Here is a 17,507-nt window from a genome sequence, read left to right as displayed (position 1 = left end):
GCCACCATGCCGATTAGGGAGCTACGTGATGATCGTTTCGGGCACGATGAGTCTCTTTTCGTGCTGTAATAAGCAATGACCCTCTCTAACGCTTCATGTACTTCCGAAACGTGTCCCCCCAGAACTGGGTATGACATGTCCCCTGAGACCAAACTAGCGCGTCACAGAAATCTATTAGCTTTGGTCACTTAATATACATAAAGTAATCTAATCATTATTAATTTACACTACTTTAGATAGATTTCAACAAAATTAATAACTTAAACTACTTTAGATATATCCAAACAAGGGAGTCTCACGTCGTTTCACCCTCGAGAAGCCTGGAGATGGTTGGCGCTTGGAGCTCAATCTCAACTTCCACGGCACTGCTTATGAACCTAGTCCAATGGTCAAGTCGGAAAAAATGAGAGAAGTCCCCAGTGTTAATATACTTGATTTTACATTATTTTAATTTTAACGTCGATCTCTCGGTCTCTGCTCTTTCTCTGCAGCTGTAACACGACTCTCTGCATCCTGTTCTCTTTCCCCCCGATGGGCTTATGTATGGTATGATCTGTCTGAATAGTGTGCAAAACAATGCTTTTCGTTGTATCTCAGTCCATGTGACAGAAATAATAAACCAAATTCAATCAAACATGCTCAACTGCCTCTTGAGTACTTCTTCCAAGCATTCCTCTGTGCTTGGTGGTCGGAAACAAGTCTCACTGTTGTTGCAAATGAGGCTGTTCTCACACCAAGGCCACCTCCTTGCGAAACAGCCGGTTTCCACTTGCTTTTCGTCAATAGCTTATTGCCATGTCCAATTAACCCTTAATAATCTGGACTGGAGATATCACTTTGTGATCTATACGTTACATTCCACTCTCTGTGATCTTCAAACCAGATAATCAGAATCTTACATAAGTAGGTCCATCCTGTTCAATCATGGCAAGCTAATTATACACGTGATGAAGTTTGCAAAAATTTGTGTATTAGGTTCTTTTACTCTTGAGATTCTTACACCCTTGATGGAACTACAACACACCAACGTCTGTGAACAGGCAACCAAATTTATTAAGTACAGTACAATACAAGCTTTCTGGAGGAGCCTTTAGCACACACCTCGCACAGCTTCCGGGGTCGTGGCAAAAATCTCTCTCTGAACAAAGGGAACAGTCTTTGCTTTATACAAAACTCTCAACATCATAGTCAGTACTGCCCGCAAGACAACCCTCAGCCATCCCCTCATAGTCAAATGCCCCTCCAGATACAATACAGCGAACACCCCACCTCCAGAAACAATGTAAAGCAAATCATCCCTTGATGGTCAAATCTGTTGCCAAGTGTTTGATTTTTGTAACTGGAGGGGAGTAGTCAGATTCCAACTGTAATGTTCTTATTGATTTCTGGATGAAAATGTAGATCATCCCTGAATGGCAAGGAAATGGCTGTGTAAACCTCCCACATTCCAGCTATAAGCCAAAGTCACACCACCTTACCCCCACGGCATTCAATTTCTTGCAGGTCAGTTGAGCAAGTTAGCTCTTTAATATTTCATTCCCTCCTTTTATCATTCCGTGGATAACCGTCTTGATGGGGGAAATGAGAAAGGCACTAACAATTTATTGATAAGAATCCTACAGCCAATACTTAAGCAAGTTATTGATACGCAACATACAACGATTATAACAACAAAAATCACTAGCCCAAAGGATTCCCAGGAGCCTCCCACGAGGAAAAAAGGTTCACCGGTAAAGTTCTTAAATCCGCAGTCCTTAGTGACCACTCCACTCCCCTCCAAGTCGAGTGGAAATGAGCCAGTTCTCCAAAACCTCCTTCAAACTGAAAACAAAATTCAATCTGTCCTTGTGCATCACTCCATGGAGAAATCTGAATTGGTGGATAAGGGCAATGCTTCACAAAACTGATGAGACTTCCATCCTTGTGGACTTGCTTCAGATGGAGGATACTAGCGCATCTGAGTGTGTGGTGCAGCAGCTGCAGCAGCAGTAGGCTAGGTGAACGCAGCATTATTTGCTGCTTCTGCTCCTGTTCTGCTGTCAAATGTAACAAGGTTAACTGGCTGTTGTGATGTTCGTGAACCATCATATCCCTTAAATAGTCAGAAGAGAAGGTAAAGCTCACGTGGTTTGATGTCCATAGGAAGGCCACTGACAAAAAGCATACCAACCTCCTCTTCACTGTTGTTAGCTTCTTCACTTTTCGTGCTCATGACTGGGGAGCCGATTGAATCCGTTGGATCAGGTTGTGGATGGGCAGGCGGTGGTCCGAAGGCGTGCTTTACCTGCGAATGAGGAAACTCTAGAGACAATGTTAGCTCCTGAAAGCATCTTTGCATTTCCTCTCTCATTCCTTCCTTGCCAAGGCGGTTATCAGTATGAAGACAGTCACACATTTTACTGCACTAAATTGTGTCTGCCTATTTGAACATCCTTTGAATTCTTGAAGAATGTTACTCTGTTCACGATTTTATGACATTATCAAGTTTTATACAACCCATAGACTTGCACATTGTACTGCCTAAACAATTCAGTCAAATATAAAACAACAATCAATGGTCCTAAAATCAAACCCTCAGGAACCTCCTTCGGGTTATTCAAAGATTATTTTCCTTTAACAAGTTAATATTTGGCGGACGTGAAAACTGTCAGGAAACGTTATTTCAAAAATCTGGAACAGCAAGAAAACGGCAAAATGTTTCCTGCGCTTTAACCATTTAAGAGGCAGTTTCAGTTCAGATTGAAATCTCAAATATTCATGGGAAACACAATGCAGAATATATTAAAATATGTCCTCCAAATGAAACTTTCCAAATAAAACAGTCGGGATTACAGTGGAAACTTTGGTAGAGATCAACGTTCTTTGAATTTGCAATAGGAAGGGGGCCAATGAAGTCTTAACAATAATTGAAAGAATTTAAACAGCTCAGCCTCTAAAGTCTTCACAAAACATCAAACTAAAACTGCACTCTTGTGGTTTTTTTGTGTGAACACTCTGCATTAAAAAACACAGCAGCAAAGATATTTTAATACAATACTCTCAGCTGGCTAAAGCATGACCACTGACACAATAGTTTCTTTTTTGAAACAGGCACTGTAAAATTTCAAACAAATCAGAGGCTCAAGGCACCCTGTATTAAGGTTCCAAGTTCGATAAGGACCTAATGTTGTACAATTTCAATGTAAAAACAAACCGGGCGTATTACATAGCGCACAAAACACACTGAATTGAGATCCTGATTCAAACAAGGCAAAACAGTCACTTAAAAGGATTTTCGGAACCGGTATTTTCACAAACCACAATATTTAAATATCAAACACTCACATCATGGCACAACTTACGCTGAAATGCCCTTTTTTTGACCCAAGTATTAGTACAACCTTAATGTCAGTGTTTCTCGTTTTTGTTTTGAAGAGCCTTTGGTCAGAGTTCCTCTCATTTTAATACGGGGGGGGGGGGGGGGGGGGGAAACGTGCACATTTGAGAACCCCTCTCAGTTCACTTGGAGACGATCCGTGAAATGGAAAATGAGGAGTCAAAAAGATGGAGGAGGTGGCCCCCAAAAGATCTACATCAGAGTTGGACCAAAAATAGATCAGACCTGCCTACTCCAGATCAACCACCACGGCACACAGGAACAAAAACCCAAGCATTGGTCCAAGATTCCCAAAGTTCCACAGACCCCACAGCACCTGGTGCACAATACGATCACTGACACATCCTCAGCTCGGCGGAAACCGGACCGAGGAACGCCACCCCATTGCCGGAGGAGGCCATGAAGGAAAGACAGACCAGTTGTTGCCTCACGATGAAATCACACCCACAAAAAGAGAAAAGCCTCGCAGCGGACCACGTGGTGCTGCAGTCCAGCCGCTCCTCCTTCCCCAGAAGGTGGACTTGCAGCATGGAGTTCACAGCACAAAAACCCAGACAAAGCTTCCCCGGCAGTCAATGCACTTTACTGTCGGGACCCGAGGGGACCAGCTCCACTTTCTCCCCCTTTTCCCGGTGACGCCATGTCGTCCTAAAAGTACTTCTCAGGGGACGTGTGGGGGATAAAGTCAACAATTTTAAGAAGTACCAAATTGTTTATTCTTTTGTTTTGCTCTGGACCCTCAAATCTCGCCACTAGAGGACTCCAACCCCTTTTCGCTACCCCCCGCTCCCCACCAAAGAACTCCAACTCCTTTTTAACTCTGGGACGCTAACACCAATTCGACCCTGGGACTCTAACCCAGATTTAACTGTTCTGAAACCCAGTTAAAACCCAGCTTCGCAGAAAGCGACTCGTTGGTGCGTAAGTGTGACAGTGACCTCAAAGATTCCATCACAACCAAGTCCCAGAGGATGAGAGGTCGTCTGAGTGGTCAATTTAGAGAGAGCGAGAGAAAGAAAGAGAGAGAGAGAGAGAGAGAGAGCGAGAGAGCAAAAGAGAGCGAGAGAGCAAAAGAGAGCGAGAGAGCAAAAGAGAGGGAGAGAGCAAAAGAGAGGGAGATGGCAAGAGATAGAGCGAGAGCGAGAGCAAGAGAGAGAGATAGCGAGAGCGAGAAAGAGCGAGCAAGAGAGAGAATGAGGCAGAGCAAGAGAGAGCGCGAGCGCAACTGAGAGATCAAGGTGAAGCTTACCTTGTGGGCCCATTTGTCTCATGCAACCAACACTCAGACAATCGCTTATTCAGTCCACCTGGAAGGTCCTTGTATGTTGGAATCCCTTTTCCCGAGGTTTTGTACATGAGATGCCAGTCGCACACACCAACTTCTGCAAACAGTTAAGGTTTACAAAAGCCTGTACAAGCTAAGTTACCTCTCTTTGACTCTCTTCGCAGGCGTACAAAGGTCAAGTCAAAGTGAGGCCCCAAACAAAGAAAACACATCCACGTTTATACAGGTCAGTTGGCAATGCAACAGATGTTCTGGCCATGCCCCCATAGTCACATGCCTCTTAAGACAAACCCCAGTCACTCACACTCTCACATTACCCCAGATACAATGGCAGGATGAGATCCATCCTCAGAGATAATGCAAATGCTAATGGCCTAATCCTGGGGAATCGTTACACAGACAATTTCTTGACTCGACGATTCCCCAAGACAATGCAGGTGCAACATACCTCTGCCCAGAAAGCATTTCAATGATAGTTTAACTTGACAATAGCAGGAGTAGCAGCAAATGACTGTCTAATTGGAGTGGGAGTCATTAGCCTTGCTTCATGACTGTCATCCCCATTCAAAGACAGTACAGTTTAACACTTTAATATTACATTAATGTCCAGAGAGATAGTACAATTTAATCTTTTCACATTGCATTGCGATCTCCTTATGTGTTTGTTCCTCAGTCTTCTGCAGACTATTGGAAGGGGCTACAGTAGAATACGATCAAAGTGATGTCATGGACCACGGCAGACACCCTCAAAATCTGTTAAGGAGGTTGCCTTGACCCTTACTTTTTAGTGTAAAGGCAGATGTGAAGTGGGTGTTCCAGGTGTGATGCAGCTGGTCAAACCAGTCGGCTTTAAGCAAAACAGAACAGATTTAAACATGACCGTTGAAACACAACCAAAAGAAAACAGAATTTAGAATTACCTAAGTATTGGAAAACTGAACTGACCCAAAACAGCAACTTAACTAAGGAACTGTTCGGATTCAGTAACACCCCATAAATACACCCCTTAGCAAAAAAGGAGGACACGTTTCGGAAGTACGCGAAGCATTTAAGAGGGTCATCGTGTACTAAAGCACGCAAAGAGACTCTTTGGCTCATCGTGCCCAAAACAATCATCAAGTACTCTCTGATCGACAAAGCGGCTCAGTGGTTAGCACCGCTGCCTCACAGCGCCAGGGACTCGGGTTCGATTCCAGCCTCAGGCTACTGTCCGTGTAGAGTTTGCACATTCTCTCCCTGTGTCTGGGATTCCTCCAATTGCTCCGGTTTCCTCCCACAATCCAAAGATGTGCAGGTCTGGGGGGATTGAGCCGTGCTAAATTGCCTATAGTGTTCAGGGATATGTAGGTTAGGTGAATTAGTCAGGGGTAAATGTAGAGTAATAGGGTACGGGGAATTGGTCTGGGTGGGTTACTCTTTGGAGGTTAAGTATGGACTTGTTGGGCCAAATGGCCTGATTCCACACTGGAGGGATTCTATGATTCTGATCCCATTTCCCAGCACCTGGTGCGCAGCATTCTTACAGGCAGGAGGGAACAACAGCCAAAGAGATTGCAGAGGGAAAGTCAGTCAGGAATCATTTGCTGAACCTTGCAACCTTCCTGGACTCCAGCATCTTGTGACTGCCACAGCTAAACCAAACTGGGAGAAAGGGCCATTCCCCTCCCCTGCCAAACTACGCTCTTCCCAGATCCCTCAGCACCTCTGCCTCTATGACCTCTCTTTAAAGGAGACCCAACGTCAAAACAACCTTGTTAAAAAGACAGCAGCACCACACCCTTTTTATTTCTCAGTTCGATCAATATAGACTCAGTGGACTAACCCTTCAGTGTCTTCTCTCAGTAATGCCACAGTGGTCTCCATAGTCAAAATGCAATTCCTCCTCCTCTCTTACCTCCCCTTCTATCCTTGCTGTAATATCTGTAACCCAGAACACTGAGCCACCAATCCTGTCCCTCCCTCAGCCATGTTTCTGTAATAGCAATAATATCCCAGTCCCACATATCCATTCATGTCTCAAGTTCAATTGTCTTACCTGTCAGGCCTTTTGCATTGTTTAAGCCAGTTTCCTTTGCTTCCTGTCTCGGTCCTGCCTGCCCTGTCTCATACTAGGATTACCAACACGGCCTTCACTATTTAACTTACTCGCAATAACTTCTCAACAGTCCTCGACCTTCTCTTCATTAGAGTTTAGAAGGTTATGGGGAGATCTAATAGAAACTTACAAGATGGCTTAGAAAGGGTGGACGCTGGGAATTTGTTTCCGTCAAGGGGGTTATTAAGACCCGTGAGTACAGCCTTAGAATTAGAGGGGGTCAATTTAAATCAGAAATGAGGAGACATTTCTTCAGCCAGCGAGTGGTGGGCCTGTGGAATTCATTGCCACGGAGCGCAGTGGAGGCCGGGACGTTAAATGTCTTCAAGGCAGAGAGCGATAAATTCTTGAACTCGCAAGGGATTAAGGGCTACGGGGAGAGTGCGGGTAAGTGGCGTTGAAATGCCCATCAGCCATGATTGAATGGCAGAGTGGACTCAATGGGCCGAATGGCCTTACTTTCACTCCTATATCTTATGGTCTTAGGTCTCCCTATTGCTTTGAATATCACCCCACAGCCAAACTAGTTTAAACCCTCCCAAGTGGCTTGAGCAAACAGCCGTGACTATATTAGAGAGGCTGCGGCGGAGATTCACTAAGATATTCCTGTGATGCAGCAATATAACTATGAAGAGAGGCTCAATAAGTTCTGGTGTTTCCTTTGAAGCAGAGAAGATCGAGGAGGGACCTGACTGAGAGCTACAAAATTATGAGAGGCAGAGATAGGTATGATAGGAAGCAACTTCTCCCTTTTAAGGACAGGATCAACAACAAGGTGACGTAGATCCACAAAACAAAAGGAGCAGGAATCAGAGGGGATTCGAGGAGAAATACTTTCAACCAGAGGGTGGCAGGTGCCTGTCACTCACTGCGTAGACGCAGGATTCAGCACAACATTTTAAGAAATATTTAGATGATTACTTGAAGTAGCATGGGAGACAATGCTGCGGACCAAATGCTGGGAAATGGGATCAGAATCATACAATCCCTACAGCGTGGAAACAGGCCATTTGGCCCAACAAGTCTACACTGACCCTCCGAAGACTAACCCACTCAGACCAATTCCCCCTACCCCTATTACCCTACATTTACCCCTGACTAATACACCTAACCTACACATCTCTCAACACAATGGGCAACACGTCACGCTAACTTGCACATCTTTGGATTGTGGGAGGAAACCGGAGCACCCAGAGGAAATCCACGCAGACACGGGGAGAGGATGTGCAAACTCCACACAGATAGTTGCCCAAGGCTGGAATCGAACCCGGGTCCCTGGCGCTGTGAGGCTAACCACTGAGCCACCGTGCCGATGAGGGAGCTACTTGATGATTGTTTTGGGCACGAGGAGCCAAAGAGTCTCTTTTCATGTTGTAATAAGCGATGACCCTCTCTAATGCTTCGCCTACGTGTCCGAAACGTGTCCCGCCAGAACTGGGTATGACATGCCCGCTGAGACTAGTGCATCACAGAAATCTATTAGCTTTGGTCACTTAATATATATAAAGTAATCTAATCATTGTTAACTTACAACACTTCAGATAGATTTCAACAAAAATTAATAACTTAAACTACTTTAGATATATCCAAGCAAGGGAGTCTTATATCCTGTCACCCTTGAGAACCCTGGAGATGGCTGGCACATGGAGCTCAACCTCAACTTCCATGGCATCGCTTGTGAACCCAGTCCGACGGTGACGTCGAAAGAACTGGGAAAAGTCCCCAGTGTTAATAATTTACTTGATTTTATGTTATTTTAATTTTAATGTTGATCTGTCCATCTCTGCAGCATCTTTGCAGCTGTAACACTACATTCTGCATCCTGTTCTCTTTGCCCCTAATATTCTTACAAATGGTATGTTCTGCCTGACTAGTACGCAAAACAATGCATTTCGGTGTCCGTGTGACAAAATCAACAAACCAAATTGAATCAAATATGCTGAGTTGCCTCTTCTGAGTACTTCTCCCAAGCATTCCTCTGTGCTTGGTGGTCAAAAACATGTCTCACTGTTGCTTCAAACCAGCCTATTCTTACGCTGAGGCCTTCTTCTTCCAAAACCGGCAGTTTTCACTTGCCTTTCCATTCTCCATCAGTGGCTTATTGCCATGTCCAATCAACCCTTAATGATCTGGATTGGAAATATCTTTTTGTGATCAATATACTACATTCCACTGTCTGCAATCTTCAAACCAGAAGATTAGAACCTTACGTAAGCAAGTACATCCTGTTCAATAATGGCAATCTAAATATACACATGATAAAGTATATCGTACAAGCCGTTCAACCCCCTTCAGTCACTCATGAACGTGCTCATCCCTCAGCAGATCGGATGACTGAATGCATCATTTCGCACACCTTTTCCGGTGTTGATATAAGCTGGAAACCTGAGTGAATCTCTTCCTGCACTTGGGGCAGGTGAATGGCCTTTCTCCAGTGTGAGTTCTCTGATGCACATGCAAAGTGGACGTCTGAGCGAATCCCTTCCCACAGTCAGGGCAGATGAACGGTCTCTCTCCAGTGTGAGTTCTCCTGTGTTCACAGAACTTGGAAAAATGAGCAAATCTCCTCCCGCAGTCAGAACAGGTGAACGGGCTTCTGCCAGTGTGAGTACCCCGGTGTGATTGGTAGTTGGTTAACCAAGAGAATCTCCTTTCACAGTCAGGGCAGGCGAACGGTTTTTTTTCAGTGTGAGCTTTCTGGTGCTTATGTAAGGTGGATGACTCAGCGAATCCCCGGCCACATTCAGAGCACATGAATGGATTCTCCCTGGTGTGAATTCTCTGGTGTTGTTGTAACCTGAATGACTGAGTGAATCCCTTCCCACAATCAGAGCAGGTGAATGGTTTCTCCCCAATGTGAACCTTCTTGTGCGTACGTAAACCAGATGGATGAGCAAATCGCTTACCACACTTGGGGCAGATGAATGACTTCTCCCCGGTGTGAGCCCTCTGGTGTACCTGGAAGCTGGATAAATGAGCAAATTTCTTTTCACACTTGGAACATGTGAATGGCTTCTCCCCAGTATGTATTCGCTGATGTACGTGTAAACTGGATGAATAAGCAAATCCCATACCACACGTGTCACAGACGTACGATTTCACCCCGGAGTGAGTTCTCCGGTGGATACATAAACCGGACAGACTAGGATATCCCTTGTTACACGTGGAGCAGATGAATGGCCTCTCCCCAGTGGTTTTGCGCTGATGACCATCCACCTTGGATGGACCTCTGAATCCCTTCCCACGCTTCACACTTTTACGTGGCTTCCCCATGGTCTACAGGGCCTTTGTGTCCCTCCAAACTGAAGGAGCAGTTGAACCCTTGTCCAGACAGAGAGTTCCTCCCTGCTGTAAACATGCAATTTTTGTTTTCAGCCTGCGTGACCGGTTAAAGCTCTTTCCACAGTCATTTCACTCGAACACCCTCATTCATGTGCGTTTCTGCGTTTCCAGTCACGCTGATGTTTGAAATCTACACCCTCAGAGACAAAAGAGACAAACGTTCCTCCTTCCACAATCGGAGGCCGGTGATGCTCAGCTCCTGATGGATGGAGCGACTCTGTCAGATCTGATGTTTCGTTTGGGTTTCCTTGATGTGAGCCCTCCTCTTCTAGTCCCTGTGACAGGAGATGACCAAACAGTTCACTGTCAGTGAGGCAGAGAATTCATTAAACAGACAATTCCAGTTTCTGTGGAATATCCTCTTCTCTTGATCCCTGCAAGTTACAGATCCTCCCTCTCTCTACCTCCCTCTCATCCTCCTTCTTGGGCTAAAATCCCCCAGAGATATTGTCCACTTATCTCCAGCTCATTCTACTGGAGACAGAGCAACTGACCCAACTGTTCAGGTAAACAAGGAAATGGCGGCTGCGCATGCGCCCAGTCGTTCAGGTAGCAACTCCGCGCTGCGCATGCCCGCGCGCCTCGCCGACCTGCACGATTGACGGAAGGCGCAGGCCAATCGTGAGGAAAAGGGGGCGGTGCTGGGGTCAGTCCTCCAACCAATGGGAGGGAATGAAGGGGGCGGGCCTAGAGGAGCAATGACGTGAGGGGCCAGTGTTGGACTGGGGTGGACTAAGAGTCACACAGCACCAGGTTATAGCCCCAACAGGTTTATTTGGAAGCACTAGCTTTCGGTGCACTGCTGCCTGTTGTGGAACCATACCCTGAGACACAGAATTTATAGCAAAAGGATTCCAGTGTCAGGGGGATGTGATACAGTAAACAATCTTAGATTAAAACGAAGGAACAGCCTCCCCCGAAAGCTAGTGCTTCCAAATAAACCTGTTGGGACTACAACCTGGTGGTGTGTGATTTTTAAACTTGGTGAGAAAGCTGGGTTAAGTTTTCGAGCCCGTTGACTCTTCATTAGGACTAAAAGCAGATCGGTATTTGTGCTGAAGAAAAGGAAGTGGGATGGTGAGGGAAGAGATAGCTTTCATTGGTAGATTAGATGAGATTCCCTCCAGTGTGGAAACAGGCCCTTCGGCCCAACAAGTCCACACCGACCCTCCGAAGAGTAACCCACCCAGACCCATTTCCCTCTGACTAATGCACCTAACACTACTGGCAATTTAGCATGGCCAATTCATCCTAACCTGTACATCTTTGGACTGTGGGAGGAAACCAAAGCACCCGGAGGAAACCCACGCAGACACGGAGAGAATGTGCAAACTCCACACAGACAGTCGCACGAGGCTAGAATTGAACCTGGGTCCCTGGTGCTGTGGGGCAGCAGTGCTAACCACTGAGCCACCGTGCTGCGCAGAGGAGGTAGAGGGATTGGGTTTCTGAGCCATGAGGTCATGTTGCAGCTGTACACAACTCTGGTGCGGCCACACACGGAGTGTTGTGTACATTTCTGGTCACCGCACTATAGAAGGGATGTAGAAGCCTTGGAAAGGGTGCAGAGGAGATTTACTAGGATGTTGCCCGGGATGGAGGGAAGGTCTTTTGGGAGCTGGATTAACATCAGTACAGATACAGTCAGTAACACGGGGGATGGAGGGGAGAGGTGTTACTGGTTGATTGTGTCAGAGAGCTGGATTAACATCATTAGTGATGCAGTTGGTAACACAGGGCGCTGGGTATAGAGGGGTTACTGAGTGACAGTGTGAGGGAGCTGGATTAACATCAGTACAGATACAGTCAGTAACACAGGGCTCTGGGGGGAGAGGGGTTACTGAGTGACATTGTGAGGGAGCTGAATTAACATCAGTACAGATACAGTCAGTAACACAGGGTGATGGATATACACCAGTCTACCTCTGAGGGGGGAGAAAGGGAAGTCTGAGCAGCAATAGCAGGAGTAGGCCAGCGCTCCCCTCGAACTTAATCCGAAAGGTATGGACCAATTGATTGTGATCTAAACTCCTGATGTAACCGCAACCCCCACTCCCCCACCCCCACCCAATTAGCCTTTAACTCACTTGGTAAAAATCTATCAGTGTCATTCAGTGATTCTGCCCCCGTGGATCGATGTACAAAGATTCGCGATCCTTTATAGAGAGGGTGAAAATCTCACCTTTTTCTTGCTTGTTTATTAACTGTGTCCCCTGGTTCTTAGTGCCCAACTTTGGGTGATATCCCCTCAGCCTCCATCCTGTCCCCTCCCCTCAGGATATCTCCATCTCAATAACATGGAGTCATACAGCACAAATACATGCCTTTAAGTCCAACTCGTCCACACCCACCCGATATCTTAATTTGATCTGGTCCCACGTGCCAGCATTTGGCCCACATCTCTCTGAACCCTTCCCATTCAAGATCTTCTCTCATTCATCTGAACTGTAATGGACACAGGCCTCAGATTTGAGCGACAGGGAGAGGCTGAACAAGTTGGGGCTGTTTTCCCTGGAGTGTCGGAGACTGAGGGGTAGCTTTATAGAGGTTTATAAAATCATGAGGGGCATGGATGGGGTAAATAGGCAAGGTCTTTTCCCTGGGGTGGGGGAGCCCAGAATTAGAGGGCATCGGTTTAAGATGAGAGGGGAAAGATTGAAAAGGGATCTGAGGAGCAAATATTTCACACAGAGGGTGGTGCATGTATGGAATGAACTGTCAGAGGAAATGGTGGAGGCCAGTACAATTACTACGTCTCATAGATATCTGAATGGATACATGAATAGGAAGGGTTTAGAGGGATATAGGCCAAGTCCCAATAGATGGGGCTGGATTAGTTTATGACATCTGGTCGGCATGGACAAGTTGGGCCAAAGGGTCTGCTTCTGTGCTGTATGACTCCATGGCTCTATGGCTCTGTCTTATGAGGAAAGGCTGAGGGACTTGAGGCTGTTTTCGTTAGAGAGAAGAAGGTTGAGAGGTGACTTAATTGAGACAAAGAATATGATCAAAGAGTAAGATAGGGTGGACAGTGAGAGCCTTTTTCTTTGGATGGTGATGGCTAGCACGAGGGGACATAGCTTTAAACTGAGAGGTAAAAGATAGAGGACAGACATCAGAGATAGTTTCTTTACTCAGAGAGTAGAAAGGGCAACAGTAGTAGATTGCTTGGTGTTGGTGAGATGGGCTTCAGATTGGTTCCACAGTTTGGCACAACATCGAGGGCCGAAGGGCCTGGACTGCGCTGGAATGTTCGATGTTCTATGTGGAGATGTAGCCCAGAAAGTTAGAGATAGATATGAAAGGAGCGAGTAAACAGGGGTGCCAAGCCAGCACAGTAGAGAAGCTGAATTAGTCATAATGGTATATGTGCTGTAACATTTACAAGGATGTTGCCAGGGTTGGAGGATTTGAGCTACAGGGAGAGGCTGAACAGGCTGGGGCTGTTTTCCCTGGAGCGTCGGAGGCTGGGGGGTGACCTTATAGAGGTTTACAAAATTATGAGGGGCATGGATAAGATAAATAGACAAAGTCTTTTACCTGGGGTGGGGGAGTCCAGAACTAGAGGGCATAGGTTTAGGGTGAGAGGGGAAAGATATAAAAGAGACCTAAGGGGCAACATTTTCATGCAGAGGGTGGTACGTGTATGGAATGAGCTGCCAGAGGAAGTGGTGGAGGCTGGTACAATTGCAACATTTAAGAGGCATTTGGATGAGTATATGAATAGGAAGGGTTTGGAGGGATATGGGCCGGGTGCTAGCAGGTAGGACTAGAATGGGTTGGGATATCTGGTCGGCATGGACGGGTTGGACCGAAGGGTCTGTTTCCATGACTCTATGACAATACAAAACTGAAAAATCTATGGATGTTGGAAATCAGAAAGAGAAACTGAAATTGCCAGATTAACTCAGCAGGTCTGGCAGGATCCGTCCAGAGAAATCAGAGTTAACGTCTTGGGATCAGGAACCCATTCTGCAGGATGGACGTAATACGTTAACACTGATTCTCCCCCTGCCCCTCCCCCCAACAGATGCTGAGATTTCCAATAACTTCTGGTTTTGTTGTTTGTGATGTGGCCATACTTCTGCGAGTGGGTAGGCTGTGCTAAAAGCAATCCATGCTTAATTAGAATTTGCTTCATTGTCACACGTAGTCAAATGAATACAGTGAGAAGTGTGCAAGTCGCTACTTATGGTCCCACCTTAGGTACAAAGTTCTCCGGGTACAGCTTTTTCGGTTACAGTTCATGGCAAAATAGAGCAGTGAAAAAATGCTCAGCATTGTAGATTTAGGAATAAGTTATAAATTGGGGGAAAAAAGTACAGAAAAACAGTCTTCTGACCCAGTCCATGTTGGCACCTTGCGTCCCTGAGACTGGAAGTCCACACCGAGACCAGGCCAGGCTGAGAGACCGCCACATACCACCCCAAGTTCACCACGCATCGGCCACTGGGAGATCGCCACACCGGGCCGAGAGGACACTACGCCAGGCTGAAAGACTGCCCGAAGACCACCATGCTGGGCCAAGAGGCTGCCACGCCAGACCAAGGGACTGCCATGCTGTGCCAAGAGGCCACCTCCTCAGGTCTGTGTGACGCCAGGTGTTCCAAGGCCAAGAGTTCTGGGGCAACCAGGTCACAGGCCACAAGGTCGGAGGTCATGCATTCCTAGGTCAGCAGGTCAGGGTGGGGAAGGAGGAATTCTCCTCAATTGGGATCTTCCAGCCTTCCATCTATTGACTCCATATGCAATTCCTGCTGCTTCGGGAAGGCAGCCACCATAAGACCCTCTCATTCCAGTTATCCTCCCTTCCCCCTTCTCTCCTGTCCAGCACAAGATATAAAAGATTGAGTACACGCACCCAACAGGTTCAAGAAGAGCCTCTTCCCTGTTGTTATCGGACTTCTAAATAGACCTCTCAAATGTTAGTGCTGATCTCTCTCTGCGCCTTCTTATGATTCCGTAACACCGTGATCGATATTCCGCACTCTGCTCTATTACCCTGATCCACTTTGTACAGCACGCACAACTTTGTCACACGTGACAGTAATAAAGAAAACAAAATCAGAACAAAATCTCCCTGAGAGCTTCCCAGCCCATCATCCCTGAAAGCTGCTTCTACTTTCTCCCCAGACTCCACAAACAGGACTGGTCGGGCAAACCCACGTTTCCAACTTCCTTACCTCAGGTAACCTGTTTCGTCCTACCTTGATTCAATTTTGTTTTTCTCCCCCCGTCCAGTCCCTCCCCACTTACATCCGCGAGTCTTCTGACAATAATAGGTTGGTTTCAGATTTTCTAGTTCACAGGGCTGCCTTCTCTTCCCCCATGAATGTGCAATCCCCTCATCTGTCCGTCCCATGTCCGGATGGCCTCGGGACTCTCCACTTCTGACTGGAAGGAAGGGCTGAACCCTCCCCGCCCGTCACCACTCTTCTCTGCCTGGCTGAGCTCCTCCACAATTCGAACAGCCTCTCCCTTGACTCCTTTCTCATTCTTCGGGTTAAAGGTGTGGCCATGGGCACCCACGTGGGTCCCAGTTACGCCCGTCTCTTTGTAGGGAGCGTGTTCCAATCTTGCTCAGTGCCTTCCCCACAACTCCTTCCTCCAGTACATCATGCTTCCCTCTCTCATTCTGATCTGGAAGAAAACGTATCCATTTTGCTTCCAATTTCCACCAGATTATCACCTAAACCAGGTTCATCTCCGATTCCTCCCTTCCCTTCCTCAGCTTTTGTGGGCGGCACGGTGGCACAGTGGTTAGCACTGCTGCCTTCACAGCGCCTGAGACCCGGGTTCAATTCCCGACTCAGGCGACTGTCTGTGTGGAGTTTGCACGTTCTCCCCGTGTCTGCGTGGGTTTCCTCCGGGTGCTCCGGTTTCCTCCCACAGTCCAAAGATGTGCAGGGTCAGGTGAATTGGCCATGCTAAATTGCCCGTAGTGTTAGGTAAGGGGTAAATGTAGGGGTATGGGTGGGTTTCGCTTCGGCGGGTCGGTGTGGACTTGTTGGGCCGAAGGGCCTGTTTCCACACTGTAATGTAATCTAATCTAATCTAATCTGTTTCCATTTCTGGGGATAGGGCTGGATTCATGGTTAATTGGACATGACAATAAGCAATTGTGGAAAAATACATGAAAAAAGGCCTGTTTGGGGGGGAAAATACTGTTTTGTCTGGGAAGTAACTGCATAACTTGATGGTCTGTGTCACAAAGCGGGTCCTTTTTCTAAAAGCCGTTCCTTTTCTCAAGGATACTGTGTCCTTGGTGTTTTTCAGAGGGGTCCTGAAACAGTCCGGGCTTCGAATCGGTTGAAGCAGTAGAGAGATGAAAGGGCTTACTGAGAGGCCTTTTGTTTATATGTAAACAGATGAGACATTGGTGAGGCAGCACGGTGGCTCAGTGGTTAGCACTGCTGTCTCACAGGGCCATGGACCCGGGTTCAATTCCCGCCTCGGGCGACTGACTGTGTGGAGTTTGCACATTCTCCCCGTGTCTGCGTGGGTTTCCTCTGGGTGCTCCGGTTTCCTCCCACAGTCCAAAGATGTGCAGGTCAGGTGAATTGGCCATGCTAAATTGCCCGTAGTGTTAGGTGTAGGGGAATGGGTCTGGGTGAGTTGCTCTTCGGAGGGTCGGTGTGGACTTGTTGGGCCGAAGGGCCTGTTTTCACACTGTAGGGAATCTAATCATTAGGGCAAAGCTTTTACGTTTTAAAAGCAGCCTGTATGGTGAAGGGGACGTGGCCAGCTCTCTAGCTGAGCAGTTCAGTTCGGAACTTTAGTTAAGTGCAGCAGGAGCTGTGTGTGTGTGAAACAGGCTGCTGAACTCTCTCTCCTTCTGCCCTTCTAACTTCGACCCGTAAGCCTCTGTTTCAGTTTTACCCTATGTTTAAGGGGTTTGTTTACTGGGACTGTTGTGTATTTTCGGAACAGCATCATTCAGCCTAGTTTGGGATAGTCTGAATTCTGTGGGGATTCTGTTCTTTGTATTTCATTCTGTAATTTTGTGAATAAATTTTTGTCTGTTTTAAAACCTGGTAGTCAACCTAGTTAACTTACTCCGGGTAATTTTCACTGTACACTTACTGAAACAAACAGCAAAGTTATGGTCTGGGCTAACTGCTTCAGAATGTTTTGACTGGTCTGGCCTAGTCCATAACAATGTGGGAACCAGTGTAGATAAGACAGAGCCACCAGGGGATATTTTCACCTTATTTTCTTCACAATGGAATGACCTGGAAAGGTAAGGAAAGTCCTAGAACATAGAGCACAGAAAAGTACAGCACAGAACAGGCCCTTTGGCCCACGATGTTGTGCTGAGATTTAATCCTAATGTAAAATATAGTAACTTAACCGACCCACCCTGCAACTCACTGCCATCCATGTGCATGACCAGAGTCGCTTAAATGTTC

The 17,507-nt window shown here is 46.7% G+C and overlaps 1 protein-coding gene and 1 long non-coding RNA gene across 2 annotated transcripts; both read right to left on the bottom strand.

The window, feature by feature from the left end:
* Positions 1–1,033: 1,033 nt before the first annotated feature.
* On the bottom strand, positions 1,034–5,828 carry LOC122543487 (uncharacterized). Its single transcript, XR_015751255.1, has 2 exons — positions 2,171–5,828; positions 1,034–2,033 (listed from the first exon to the last, which is right to left on the bottom strand). It is a non-coding gene; the product is annotated as an uncharacterized LOC122543487 (long non-coding RNA).
* Positions 5,829–7,873: 2,045 nt separating this feature from the next.
* On the bottom strand, positions 7,874–10,621 carry LOC148143525 (uncharacterized). Its single transcript, XM_087974313.1, has one exon. It carries the CDS (start codon positions 10,027–10,029, stop codon positions 9,100–9,102), a length of 930 nt encoding a protein of 309 aa, XP_087830439.1. The 5' UTR covers positions 10,030–10,621; the 3' UTR covers positions 7,874–9,099.
* Between the last annotated feature and the right edge of the window lie 6,886 nt (positions 10,622–17,507).

This window comes from Chiloscyllium plagiosum, unplaced genomic scaffold (assembly GCF_037043375.1).
Source record: "Chiloscyllium plagiosum isolate Xiang-an unplaced genomic scaffold, Cpla_swu_hap1 HiC_scaffold_27, whole genome shotgun sequence".
NCBI classification, from domain to species: domain Eukaryota; kingdom Metazoa; phylum Chordata; class Chondrichthyes; order Orectolobiformes; family Hemiscylliidae; genus Chiloscyllium; species Chiloscyllium plagiosum.
The sequence above is the reverse complement of the archived record's forward strand: the minus strand, read 5'-3'. Positions and strand labels throughout refer to the sequence as shown.